Source organism: Buteo buteo, chromosome 6, assembly GCF_964188355.1.
Source record: "Buteo buteo chromosome 6, bButBut1.hap1.1, whole genome shotgun sequence".
Classification (NCBI taxonomy): domain Eukaryota; kingdom Metazoa; phylum Chordata; class Aves; order Accipitriformes; family Accipitridae; genus Buteo; species Buteo buteo.
The window spans coordinates 44495625-44510043 of record NC_134176.1 but is presented as its reverse complement, the minus strand read 5'-3'; the positions used below and the strand labels follow the sequence as shown (position 1 = coordinate 44510043).

The following is a 14419-nucleotide window of genomic DNA, read 5'->3' as shown; positions in this document are numbered from 1 at the left end:
TCCTGTATTAGGCTTTATTCTTTTATATAAACATTAACATTTCTCAAACAGATTAGTTAAAAATACAGATTTAAACAAGAATTTTTGCAATTGCAATGAGTTATAAAAAACAACAGATTATTTTACAGATTGTTACAAGTGCTTTACAAAGGTGCAGAGTGAAGGCCAGTGGCAGGGGACCAACCTCAAGTGCAAAATGGACACAATACCCTCACCACGGGCATAGCGCTCAGATACACAGCCAAAAAAAACAAAAACCAACAAACAAACAAAAAAACGAGCCATGTGAACCTAGGCTCTTGGGATGCTCACCGGGCAAGCAAACATAGACCCCTATGACAGAGAAGACTCATGAGACCAAGCTACCAGGTTACTTAAGGTTACATCTCTGAGATCAGCCATAAGATGTTGTTTCTTTGAAAATGAAGAACATGTTTTACAACAGTATACTTCTCTTCTGTCAGACAAAGTATTGCTGTAAATCCTAGAATACTGATGGATGTGGACACCTAAGAACTTGGGGCATAAATCCAGTGTGGATCTCACAGTGCCCAAAGTGAAGAAAGGATACAAGACCCAAGTGTCCTTCTAAAGCAGTTGGCACTCCTCATACAGGAGGGACCTCCATATCCCATGACCATCACTAAAACCTTGAGCAAGTACCTTGGAAAGACTTTGGCAAAAGGAAGAAGACGCAAGTGGATCTGGTTACACCCAATATTCCTGCAGCCCATGATCTGAGAGTTGTGCAGCCCATAGCTTACGCAATGCCCACATATTTCACTAAATGCAGTGTGTCCTCTCTCCTTGGCCGATACATCTTCACACCCACCTTGGAACACATACCACATGCTCCAAATTCTTGGAAGTTTTTGAGATCCTTCCACCACACCTACCTTGCCTAGGTACCAGTCCTTCCCACTTATCTTTCTTCTATTCCACCCCTAAAGATAAAATCTATGCCCTGATTTGTTTTGAGCTAAAGTTTTCCAGCTGTTAGCAAATCAAAGGTAAAGTGAACTGGCTTGAGAACCACCATGAGATAAAACTGCAATGTATTACATTAAAAAAATCCACTACTTTATGCCTGACATCTTTCTGATGTACAGATGTTCCCTACACAGAGGGCCATCCTGTTAGACAAAGGGCACTACACATTAGAGGAATCCTTTTTCTAAAGGAGGACCAGAATGAAAGGGCAGCTCTAGAGATGAAGTCTCATAATTAAGAAATAACAGCTACTTCTCTTGGAATCGTTGTATAGGGCAGCACACACAAGAGATTTTATTTATAGGAAACCCAGTGAAACCCCTAGAACATCCACATTGACTTCCCTGAGCTCCTCAGATCCAGGTACACTGGGGACCCTGCAGAAGCCTTTTGAGCTGGGTTACTCTCAAATAGAGAGGGTTTGGCAAGTTCCTGCAAATTCATTTTCATAATCAACAAGAGAGGAGAGGATCAATGGGCAAGCCCTCAGGACATGCTTAGAGAAGAGAAAGACACTGAAGAAAGGGGGGGGGTGTGGGGGAGGAAGGTCTTCATTTCTACCATTTTCAGATGTTTCATGTTATTCCTTTGGGGTATGGGCACTACATCAAAACCAACCCCCTCATCTGATGTACCCCAGCTGCCTCCTGCATAGTCTCATGACAACTTTGAACCCCAGGCTCATCACTGCCTGCACTGCCTAGCCCAGAGTTCAGTGCTTTGGAGAGGGGAGGCTGGCTTCTCGTTAGCAAAGGCTGGGAGATGGCATTATGTCGGCATATCAGTGCCCTGGGAGCATGTGGTCACTCATGCACATCCCAGATTTCTGAGAGCAGGGGAGGGAGTTTCTTGTCCTGCAGCCGAAGGGCAAACACCTGTTCAGAGTGGACACTACTTAGTGTCCGAAGACTGACCAGCTTCATTAACATCCGTGGAAACATCAGGCGGTCCTGCAAAGTCAGACAAATAGACAGCTGTTAGTAAATTCACACTAAAACTTTGTTCAAAAAAATTACCACACCAGATGATGCAATGTACCCTGACTTCCTCTAAACCCGGCATTCTCCAGGAGGCGGCAGTGTGGAGGAATACAAATACTATACCGTGTCCCAAAACTCCAGACTTTCCCTGCTGGCTAAACTATGTAACACGATACAAGACAGCAGGCTGCAACAGTTCACAAATCCTGCATTTACAGCTGCTACCAAACAGCCACAGAAGGGAAGACCATGACAGTACAGGCAGCAAGAGACCTGTTACAGACAGTACTGCAGGAAATGCGCCTGCATAAACACAAAATCAGTTTGCATCATTGTTGGAGATGTTCTGGTCAGGCACTTACATTTGGTCTGTTGATGCAAATGTAAGAATGAAGGGCTTCCACATAGGTGTGCTGCAGCCTCTCTACCAGGGACTGGTCCTGCACATTCGGTCGGTCTGCCAAAAAGCAGGTTAGAAGTAAGCAGATTGCCACAAGCAGCTTCACTGGACTTGACATACCTGCCTAACCCCAGTCCCTCAGTACGGTCTCTCCCCAAAACCTCATCTAGCATTCACCCAACACAGCTGGGAGAGTCATTCATGACTGCAACAGCTATGTCAGTTTTCTGTATCCGTTCTTTCCCAGTGATGTCTACTGCACACAGGGAGTCCGATCTGACTCCTCTAGGGATGGAATGTTAGAGAGACCAAACAGCACTATATGCGTTTCATCTCACATTCCTGTCCCAGTAGAGATGGGAAGCTGCCCATTCAGAAGGGAATGGGAAAGTCTCTCCAGCAGCTGAGCCAGTTAGAAAACAGATACAAAGGAAAAAAAAAATTCATTTTTCAGGTCAGAAGGACAAAACGAAGTGAAGAGTAGATGTAGCTTCTTTGCAAAGCCCTGACCTGGCCCAGAGCCATACTGGTCTCACACCCAGAGTATCTTTACTTGACCACAAGATGTCACTCATGCCGCATGACCTCCATCACACCAGAGACGTGCCAAGTACATCGAGGGGACAGTAAAATAGCAATTTCTAAATGAGGAAGATAAATATTGGCTGATTTTCCTATACATTTTTCCAGCAGTGGGGAATCTGATTTTCTCTGGAGGTGGCACTAGAAAATTCAGAATATAATAAATACCCTAAGCAGAAGCAGTAATACAGTCCTTTTACCACTAGACCATATAACTCCCTCTATTACTCCTCTTCAGCTTGTGACCTTCCTTAATTCTACTTTCTTTGCCCTCTGACTCACTGCTGCAGCTCTTCAGATCTCCCTGGCTTTTTACCTGCAGAGAAAATGTTGATGGCGATTAAAAGTGCATATTCAGCATCATTGAGCTGTAGCTCATTCATTCCCTTTGAGAACTCAAAGATGGGGTTAATGAACTCAAACTGCAGACCTGCAACAAACAGCAGAGAACAAGGTGAGGCAACGACAATTATCTCCCATATCTCTCTCTCTCTCCCTCCCTCTCACAGAATAAGCTGCCAGAAACCCACTGCAGTACTCCAGGGAGTGGGGAGGACAGGCAGGCAGGGAAAACCCCTTACATTATGTTCCAAGTACGGCTGAAACCTCCCTTTACGTCCCACCACTACTGGTAAGCACCAACAACAGTGGCTGAGCAGTCAGGCTCTAACTGTAAAATGATGCTATTTCTGGGTTTTCTTAGAGCCTTAAATGCCCCACAGCACATTACTAGGAAACAGCTAAAGGAACACAACATCCACTATCAGGTAAGTCTGTCAAAAAGTCAGAAGCCCACAAGTACAACATTACACTTTCCACTCTCACACCACCACCTCCTTCAAACCCAGCAGGCCTCTTCCCTTCGAAGAAAGCTTTAATCCCATGCTCCAAATTGATCTGAAGTTCATCTGAGCTGAAAATACATAGTTCCAAGAAGTCTGAAATATGCCATTTCCTTCAGCTCAAAAAGCTGGGACAGCTGAGGCAGAGCCTGACTTAGGCTTCTAATCACCTTTGATAAATGCAGTCAGCCAGAAATGCATTGATATTTATTGTCATAACATATAGAGGCCACTGTCAAATCAAGTCTCTTTGTGCTATGTGCTATACGATCATGCTGAAAACTTTAGGCTTTTCCCCCAAAATAGCACCCAAGTTTCTAATTTCCTGCAGTACAACTGCATCAGAGAAGGATGAATGAGATGGAAGGAATCTTTCTGGCTGCCTGGTTTTTGCCTTCCTAATAATTTGAAGAAAAGGCTACCAGGAAGAGCATCAGAGAGGAAAGTTGGCATAAAAGCCATCTCAAGTATAAATGGTTAAATAGCTATCCAAATAATTAAACAAAACCAAACAAACAAACAAAAAAAAAAATCACACAAAGGACAGCCAAAGTTTCATTTTCAGAAATGCTAAACATACACACTTCCTGTTACTTCATCTGAAATTCCTCCTGGAAAAATAGACTTCAGAAATCACATCACCACACACCATCATCACATATTGAGCTGATGAAATGTCTAAAGCACGCTGCAGGGATCTTCAGTGCACAGTATAGACTTCACATCAACTGAAATGTAATCGCACTAATGTCATCACTCAAAGCACACATCCAGATTAGCAAGTGATATACTTGCAAAGGAGAGAAGACTAGGGTTTGATTTTTTGTGATCTGATACGCCTCTAAGACCACAAGTCCACGTCAGACCTCTACCAGCAAGGAAGTTCACACCAGCTGCTTGCCCTAAGTGCACTCTTACAGCAAGATTCTCATGCTGTAAGAGTCCAAATTTTCCAAAGCAAGTTCACACCTAAAAAAAGACATTAACTGAGCTAGCATCACATGTTAAAAGCAAAAAAGGTTTATAGGGCTATTGGTCTGGTCATGTTCGAAACCTCTCACCTGACTTCACGTTTAAGGCCCCACATACTATTTCCAGCAGCCCACATTAAAATTGAAAAAATGAAAGAACACAAGACAGGGAAGGAAGAAACACCTGTCTAATGCACCACCTGCTTTGGCGAAGTCATCCCGATTATAGCTCAGGTCCTTAAGAAAGGTGATGCTCTCAATCTCTGGATTGTAGCGCCGAGATGTCTCCAACAACATCACCTGAAAACAGAAACAGATATATTTGATTTGAAAACAGGAAAGAATGTTACAACATCAATAATTTGCTGAGTGTTAGAGCATCTCTGAAAAAAAACAAAAAACAAACAAAAACCCTCAAAGCAGTTTCTCGCAGAGTGATTAAAAATTTCAAGGTAAATTCTGTTGCATCCTTTATGGTATCTGCTTCTGGAAAGGGTGAAATACCTGCTTACCACTCCAAGGCTCTTGCCTCATTCTCCTCCATGGCCCTTTGCCAGTATAGCCTAGCACTGCGGTAATGGTCCCATAGCTGAGGTCCTTCAGCCTTCCATCCCCCAAAAAAAGGGATGGAACCAGTTCTCCAGGTGGGTACTCCAAATTCTTTCATCTCTGCTACTATGTATTGTGGTGGAGCCAAATTCTCACCTCTATGGTAGATGTCTTCAATAAAGCGATCTGATCTTCCCTGGTGAGCTCCAGGAAGCCAGGTAGTTGCTTGGCAAAGTCCACAATCTCTTGCACAGAGATAATTGCAAGTTCTGTAAAGTGAGCAAAACGCTGCTGCCTTGCTTCACGGTTATTAGGGTCAGGAACTTGGGGCCACGGCTGTGGGAACGGAAAAAGACAGCATATATATGTGAAAGATGGAGTCGGGGCAGAAAGATGAGAAGATGAAGTGAACAGAGAAAGAAAATAAGACACATTGGAATATCATCCTTTGCTATTCTTTACAGAACTTTAGCCCACAGATGCAATGCCTAAAATATCTCTGTTCTCCCAAATAATTTACCCACAACCCCGACTCCCCAAACTTCGTTTTTTCTCATTTTGTGTACGCTGGTAGAGTTTTTACCGTCACTTTGAGCCTGTCTGTGAATGAGCGCTGGTTGCACTGCTGTTGAGCAGCCACAAGCTTTTTTATCATGCTCAACTGTTCAGGTGTCAGTTTGTGGGAAGGGCTTGGAGGATTCGGAGGGTTCGGATGCACCACGACTGTCCGAGCCTGATCGTCTTCCTGCTTCTTCAGTTTCTTCAGTCGGATCTGTTCTTCAGACAGAACATCTAAAGCAGGAATAGCCAGAGATCAATCATGACATAGGAGCACACTGGAAACCACACTAAACACAGGGTAACATGCTGTGGATGGAGAGGCAGAGATCACAGCTACCTGTATCTGGTATATCAGAGCATACACAACACAGACAGCAGACAGTGATACTTTTTATTTGTTTCTCCCTCTTTTCCCCACTTTAAGTTGTTCCATTGCCTTTCTCTTAATCATACTGTCATGCTAAGTGTTCACAAAGGACAGAAGCTCCCTTCATGATGCCCTGCAGATCTCAAAGACAACAGCAACTTTCCCCACTGAGCAATTTCCCAAAATGTCATGTTATAACAGATTCCAGCAGGTGCTCTCTTCACATGCCATGGGTGTCCAACACATTTTATGTTATCCTGCTGTTGTGTCTTTTTCCAATATTGCTAAATTAACAGCTTGTGTCATTTCATCTTCCTCTTGAGAGGCCAGAGTCAGTACTGGATGAAGTTCAAGAGTGAAAGGAAAGCTCTCTACACAGCCCATCTGCAGCAGACTGTAGAATAGTAACATACTGCAAGATGAATAATGAAAGAATAGCTTTGCATAAAACATACTGAGGACCGCAAGTCCTTCAGGAGTAGGGTTAGAAATCTTCTTCAGTCATGAAGTCAAAGAATATGCCATTTAGATGTAACATTTTAAGCAATAAAACAACTCAGAGGCATGTGTTGTGAAAAATCTTATTGGACCTACTGCTCATTAGCTAATTTAAATACAAAAAACTGTTAACAGCCTGTAACTAAGCTAACTGAAGAATTCACTGATCTGAACGTAGAGGAGGTTTGATGTTTCTTTAAGTCAAAGCTGCAAAAACTATCTGCAAGCTGCATCCCAAAAAAGGAAACTACCAGACATGCCTGGATTCAAGGATTATCTTCAAGAGAATCATCCTGCGAGTTAGTGATGAACAAACAAAAAGCAGAAAAAGGAACGACTGGGGGAAAAAAAAAACCCAAAACATATCTTTGGGAACAAAAATAAAAACCATAAAGCTTGACTTTGCAAACAAGATTTTTAAAGTCCTAAAAGATTTTTTGGCTACTTTTTATGCTCAGGTAACAAGGAAACATAGCTGCTACACAGGAAGACAGGCCCCAAAACTGAACAAGTATATACTTGCACTTCTCAAAATAATCATGTTAAACATGAAGACAAGAAATGGAGAACTACTGTGAGAGCACATTCTGAAATGGACAGTTCACAGGATTGGAGGGAAAGAGGAAGAACACAGCACATTCAAGCTGAGAGTAACCTTTATCCCTGACTTCCAACAGGGAGGATGCATGCACAGGTACACTCACAAAAATTACAATTCTAACAGCAAAGATGTTCAATACAATTACCAAATTAAGGGGGATCTGTAAGATTAGAGAATGCTAGTCACAGTGTTAGTTTAAGAAGGGAAGTAATTGATCCAAGCTATTTCAGTCCCTCATCTTGGGACTCAGATGCACAAAGAATTTACAGCCAAGTCACAAGTTACCAGATATTACTGAATCTTGAAAACTGCCTATGTGAAATCTTCTACACCATGCTAAATTCAAAGCAATCTAAGTCACTTGGTTTGCCATGAAGGAACTATTTAACCTCATGGTTCACACTGGCTTAAGAACAATAAACTGGCCATGAGTAACTTCAGTCTGGGAATTAGAAGAATGTTTCCAACAATTAGTAAAGGGAAGTTCTGGAATGGCCTTCTAAGTTAAACAGCTGGAGGAAAAAGCCCTTAGTTTCTGTCAACATTAACAGGGTGAATTTACAGTGGGGATTACAGTGTTGACAACAAATGCCAAGCACTTGTTAATAACAACCCAAAGATTCCTTTTGTCCTAGTTTTCCTGAGCTGTCTTCAACATAAGACAATGAGTAAACACAGAAGCACATTGAGGCTCTCTAGTATCTACCTGCAACATAAGATTAGCAAGGTGGACAGGTAGCCTTGCTACGTAGCTTTTCAAATACATCTGTTGTGCAGCTCTCAGGAGCAGGGGGAAATGGGGCAAAGACAGCACACATAATACTGATACAAACCAGCGTGACAAAGATACTGACTACATGTTAGATGTACCGTGTTTCATGTTGAAAAAACTGAACAGCGAGTTTCCTTGGTGCAGCTCAGTGCTACTTACTTTTTGCAGAAGTATTTTTATGTGTCTGAAATACCCTCTGTTTCTCACTGTTCTGGGTGCTGGATATCAGAAAAGTAGACTTCAAACAGATTTAACATTAAATGAGCATCCGTTCAGTCAGTCTTGGCCAGCAAAGGGATGAAACCCGGATGCCTTGGCCGAGGAGGGCTGTTCCTGATACGTGAGCAGGAACATTGTTGAATATTCAGAAACAGCAGTCTTATGGCTCGCGTGAGAAAAATAGCAGAGCTCACTAAAGGGAGCAACGAGATCGGGTCTGTACAAACACAGCTGCAGTACTGTGGTGCTGCCCTTGACCTCTGTCACAAGCTCACAGTACAAGGCAAAGGAAAGTGCCTGTTGTTCAAGGAGCACGGTGACCAACCTTGCAGTCCTGATCACAAGACAGACAGAAACCTGAGTTTACCGATACAGTTGACAGCATACTGAAGAATGCATAAATCTTAGTTGCGAGTCTTTCCTCTGATGTCATATTCCACGAGTTCTTACAAGGAATACAGCAGGGCTGGCGCTCAGCACACCAGTGTTGTTCCACTAACAGCCTCACCTCTCCACATGATACCTGCTAAGCTCTCAGTGACTTCCCACACACATTCCAGCATGCAGCCTGCATGGCTCACGTGTGACCCCCAAACACTCACACTGCACCCTTCTTTACATGCATCGGCCCGCAGCCCACCCCCACACACCTCCTGTCCCAAAACCACAGTGTTCCCGCCAGCACCATTTCCTGCACTCACACTGCTCCCGCATGCCTGCCTCCTGGCACTTGCGCAGCCGGCACTCCTGACACTTGCGACGCATGTACATGTCCATCTCACACTTGCCGCCATTCTTGCAGACGTACTGTGCACCCTTGATGACGCTGCGACGGAAGAAGCCCTTGCAGCCTTCACAGCTCAGCACGTTGTAGTGGAAGCCAGAGGCCTTGTCCCCACAGACGCTGCACACTTCATTTCCCAGCATCTTAGGGGCTGGGCCCTTCTTCCGCTTCAGGGGGGGATTTTCTACCGAAACGAACAGTACCGAGGAAAAGGGGAGGGGGGGGAAAAAAAAGGCCACACACATGAGGGAAGCATGGTGTTTGCAGCTGATTGCCCCATTCCTTACAATAACCGATGTCCTCACTCAAACCCACTATCTCCCAAACACACGAATTAAAAGATCAAGTCTCCCATTCCACAGGCTCCCCTTCTGGTCAAGCGTATCTTCTGCAACAAACCAACTATTGACATAATCCAAACAGTTTCACCTCAACTATATAAGCAGATATAGCTTCATGCTTGTTCCCCTCCAAAATAGGATGAAAGAGCTAAAACGCGCTCAGGCCAGGTGTTTTCTGCACTTTGCATCAGCAGGAATGACAGCTAACAATGTGAGAAAGCTGCAGAAAAGTTGAGCTGAAATCCAAGACTGTGCAGAAAGTAATTTTCTTCAGAATTCACCTCCAGTTCTCTTACTTCTGTTTTCTGCCATGCTCATGCACAAGGATAAGGAAAAATGGTTCAGCAGTCAAATAGTGACAGAAAACCAGTGCTGAAACCATGACCCTACAAAAAGCAGACTGAGGAGGCAATGCCTGTAACTGGAATACTTGGGGAAACTGTCAAGACAGAAGACAGCAACTTCATGGAGTCAGGGGCAATGAGCAGGCAAGCAGCACACTGCACAAGCTCTGTGAACCTTTGGAACCCACATCATTTCTTCTTCAAGAGTGCTCCCCACTCCCAAAACTGAAGCACTCTCATAATGACAGTTAGTTCATTTACTAAACCTTGTTATTCCACCTGAATCACAGGGCCTTCACTACTGCCTCAGATTTCACATGGTCTTGTGCAGCAGCTCCCAGTTCTTCCTACGTCTTGTCACTAGGTGTGCATTCCGAAAACATCTTTGGTCTACTCCAGCGCATCTCACCTTAAGCCTTCCAGCCAATGCTTGCCGATGTTATTTGTGTATCCCCTCCCTATTAGCCATCTCTCTTTTCATTCCACTTAATTCTAGCCATGTTGACATCTGACATGTCCTTCTGCACAGCTCATAGTGCAAGTATTTTTCTGTATGTCAGAAATTATAGATTCTTCGATGGCAGCTGTTCACAAAAATTACAAACACCATGTCTTGATAAATCTCCAGATTATGTTTAGGTATGCCTGGAAAGCAGTTACACTGGAGTTAATTCATAGGGATTAGTTTGCAGAGCAAGGCTTCTGCATTTTCTGATCAGCATCAGGGTTACAATGGTAGGTCTCATTTTCATACATACAGTTCTAATACCTCTATCTTTACTCTCAGTTACGCTTACTGTTCTGCTCGAGTTCCTGAAATGGTAAACAGTTTTAGGTCGGTCTCAGAAATTATTATTAGTGTTCTTCACTACATATTGGTTTTCACAGTCTTAAGTATCTTGGTGTTGATTTTCAATCCCAAGGTCTGGAGGTCACTCATTTTGGCCTGCACTTCTCCTTGCAGATTCGACAGCAGGAAAATGTCATCAGAAAGGTTAAGTCTCTGATATTCCCCTCTCCTGTTCTACTATATTTCTCTTCACACAATCTATTACCAAGAGGAAATTACACAATGCCTAGTCATTTCAAATTACTTCGTCTGCCATTGCATATATATTAACTGTTATAACAAATTTGCAGAAGCCTCAAATGATGTTCATATGTTTCTGAGGGACAGCAGAGTAATCCAATGACTTCCACAAGATGGATTTGTCTGTCCTGTGGATTTCTTACCTGTCTTTAAAACATTACATAAACGACTGATTACCATTCCTATTACCATTTAATTGAGACAGATAGGCTTACACTTTGATCTATGCAAATTAATTTTCCATTGTTGAACATGAACCATTTTAGTTATATAGCTTATTGTCATTTTCTGTAGCCAAAGATAACACAGAAATAATTTCAGATTTATCAAGCGTGATTGCCATCTCTGTACCTTTAGCTCTCATTAGGGCCCTCCTTCTTTGGTAGATCCCCTATTTAATAACTTTTTTCCACATTTTGTGGCTTTTTTTCTTGCATTTTTGTAAGGCATTTATCAATTGTTTTCTTTTCCTGCCCTCAAATCTGTTTTAAGGACTTTTATTGCGTAATATCTCTTCACCTTTCAACTACTCTCTTTGCTTCTACTCTCTTGATGAGTCCTCGTTCAATGCTCAGATCGCCTCTTCTTTTTATATCTGGGATTGCCCATTGCCTTACTGTTCAACAGCTACATTTATTTGTCATATTTTCATTAAGTTTCTGATACTATGCTAAACACCTCACTTGTGCTTTCCTTTTTTTCCTGTTACCTGTCCAGAGATGTTATACTATGTCTTCTTACAGTTTGAAAGTGTAGGATTGTGTGTGTCCATAGCAATTATAACTGCAAAATCTCAATTCTATTTCCTGATACTCTTTTAATCTCAGTTAACCTCAGAAACGTGTAGAGGAAACTTCTGACTGTCTTTCCATTATATGAATCTGCAAGAACCTATTATTTCTTTACATCACTAACCCTTGTTGGATTGTCACCTGAAGTATAGCTTTATCATTCAGCAGTTTTTGATAAAGCTAACAAAAAGAAATTCATTTTACCACCACAGACCTAGCCTCTAGAAGGTCAAATAAGCAAAATATTCAACACATTTATCACCTGGATAAACCCAGTCATCTTCAACTATCAATAACTGATTCTATTGTTAGACATTCTCTCTGAGCGCCTCAAGCACAGCAGAACTAACCCTAAAATTTTGCAAAGTATCAATTCTGCTTGCAGCTGAAAGAATGGATAGCCTTTAGCTTGCATGGATTTAGTAAAATTTTTCCATACCTGCATGCTCAGGAGGGTTCTCTGAGCCAGGGAAGAGTGAAAGCCCTTCCTCCTCCATCTCAAATACACTTGCCACCCTCTTCCCATGATCCTGTGTGCTGAGTTGAGTGGGACCCATGGAGGCCACACAGGAAGGGCTCACTATAATCTCATCGTTGCAGCATTATTACTGCCAAGCAAGGGGCCGCAGATGTCTGTCTTCAACGTCTTCAGTTTCTCTCTGCTACTAAAAGTCAGAAAGGAAGTACCTGTGGAAAAAACACAGATGCAAAAGAGGTAAGAGTTCAACTACTGAGGCTATTAAGTCCCAAAATCTATTACAAGCTGCATCACAAGCAAGCTTCAAGATTTTGTTTCCTTATTTATTCAAAGGGACAATTAACTTTGTTTTATCAATGTTTATGCTCTTGAAACACAATATTTTAACAAACTGTGGTAAAAGGTATAAGCTTAGCACGCCCAGGCACAAAACTGTCTTTTCATTGCCAAAATATTTATCAAAAGCAGGACAAGACTTCATTACTGCTAACACCACCAGGGGACTTCAGTCCTGACCTCTCCAAGTGTGCAAGAGGGAAATTCCAGACTTTACAACTGGTGGCCTTTGTTAAAGCTTCCAGTAACAAATAGCTCATTGCTGTCAGCTGCCCTGGATTTTGTGGCATGTACTGCAAAGCACATAGAAAATTGCAAAAGACAATTTTGATACAATTATTTAGTAAAGACTACAAAACACCGAATTTCCCTATTAATATCAGTAGCCAAAGGCTGTGCCAAAGATCAGTGATGTATCAAAGATGAGGATGACAAATCCTCCCCTCACCTACAGCAAGAAATTGAAAGCCAGCATCATACCTACAGGAAATGACCATTACACCACCCTCAGGAAACAGATTCACTACCAACATTCTGAGGATACCCTTTTCTGGAACCTGGAAACCATACTGAAAAGCAACTTTATTATACAGCACTAACTCCACTACAGAACCTGAACCTGGAAAGCAAATCCAATCACTTTTTTCCAAAAAGCCTCACCTGCACAGAATAAGGCCTTACTGGTTTGACTGCACAGACTTAGTGAAACTGATGCAAACTGCTAATGTAAACACCCCTAATCTGATTCAACATGCATTTGATCAGTTGATCTTAACTCAGTGATTTACCAATGCAAGCTAAAGGGATTAACTGATTTAAAAAAGCAACTACGTTAAAGGCCTGTACCAGTTTAACTTGAGTGACTGAGTTCAGGACTGGAAGCCTGCCTGCCACTCTCTGAAAGACAGGAGGTGACGGGAAGCAGCAGCCCAGATACAAAAGCATCAGGTAAGCAGGGGCATGCCTCACACACTGTGGTGCTGACTGGGAAGAGGCAGAGGACCACAGTCCCAAGTCCCTTCTTCCCTCCCGGATATTTGGACCAGACCATGCAACTTTTCTTAGAATGCCAAAGGCAAAGATGAAAGCAATACCACCCCCCTCCCAGTGTTCTGAAACAGTCATCAGGTATAAAAGCAGTCATAATGTCAAGCCTGCTGAGCTCCTGTCATCTCCAATTACACTGTGGCAGATAATAGATGCAGGTGTTAAAAACCACAGGGCATATTAATTGACCTTTGTAAATACAGCCTCAGACCGTGTAAGGAATTCAGAAATCCCTCCTCCTTGGTGCACGCAGCCACTGAATTGCTGGAGAATCAGATTATCTAGGATAAAAGCAGTGGCAGCAAATATGAAACTCAAAACCACAGAAGGGAAGAAGTCCTGTCGTGGGAGACTACAACGTAACTGATGTGATTTGCAACCAATTCAAAGAGACTCACAGTCCTCAAAGAAAAAACGTGGCTATCACAATCAACTTTTTTTTTTTTTTTTAAGAAGTCTCCACAGTAAATCCTGCATCAACTGAAAACCTTGTGGAGAGGCACAGAGCATCAGATGGAGATAGGAACTTCACCAAAACAAACCCAAACCCAACTTGTATTCCTAGTCCTATGTAAGCTCCTCACTGATGTTGATATCAGTTGTGTCTGAACATGTCTGGGCATGAAACAAGAAAGCTAAGTGTACTGCCTCAGTGCATCTCCACATTCCTTTAAACCACGCAAAAGACTCACTCAAACATTAATTATTGTGCAGAATGAATCACCAGCAGCAGTACCGCAGTGATTTTTCAAAGGAAGAGTTTGATCCCCCAGCTGAGAAACGGAGTGACAGTGCTCAGGCCCCACTGCCTTCAGTTCAGTGATCCAGCCAGTCTTGCTGCATCCCAGCCACAACTGCGATGTATTCCGGAAGGCA

The 14419-nt window shown here is 42.7% G+C and overlaps 1 protein-coding gene across 5 annotated transcripts in view; it reads right to left on the bottom strand.

Annotated features, from left to right (window-relative positions):
• NR1H3 (nuclear receptor subfamily 1 group H member 3) overlaps window positions 1-14419 on the bottom strand; it is a 30058-nt gene continuing 15639 nt past the window's right edge. For 4 of the 5 annotated variants that reach the window (XM_075030840.1, XM_075030843.1, XM_075030841.1 and 1 more), the window contains exons 2-9: window positions 12122-12369; window positions 9034-9300; window positions 5898-6106; window positions 5471-5650; window positions 4966-5065; window positions 3269-3382; window positions 2333-2427; window positions 1-1940 (exon numbers count right to left, since the gene is read on the bottom strand). In XM_075030840.1, the coding sequence (XP_074886941.1) occupies window positions 1794-1940; window positions 2333-2427; window positions 3269-3382; window positions 4966-5065; window positions 5471-5650; window positions 5898-6106; window positions 9034-9300; window positions 12122-12239 (1230 nt within the window). In that variant the 5' untranslated portion in view covers window positions 12240-12369 and the 3' untranslated portion in view covers window positions 1-1793. The remainder of the gene's footprint in view (window positions 1941-2332; window positions 2428-3268; window positions 3383-4965; window positions 5066-5470; window positions 5651-5897; window positions 6107-9033; window positions 9301-12121; window positions 12370-14419) is intronic. The other variant, XM_075030844.1, reaches the window with a different exon arrangement.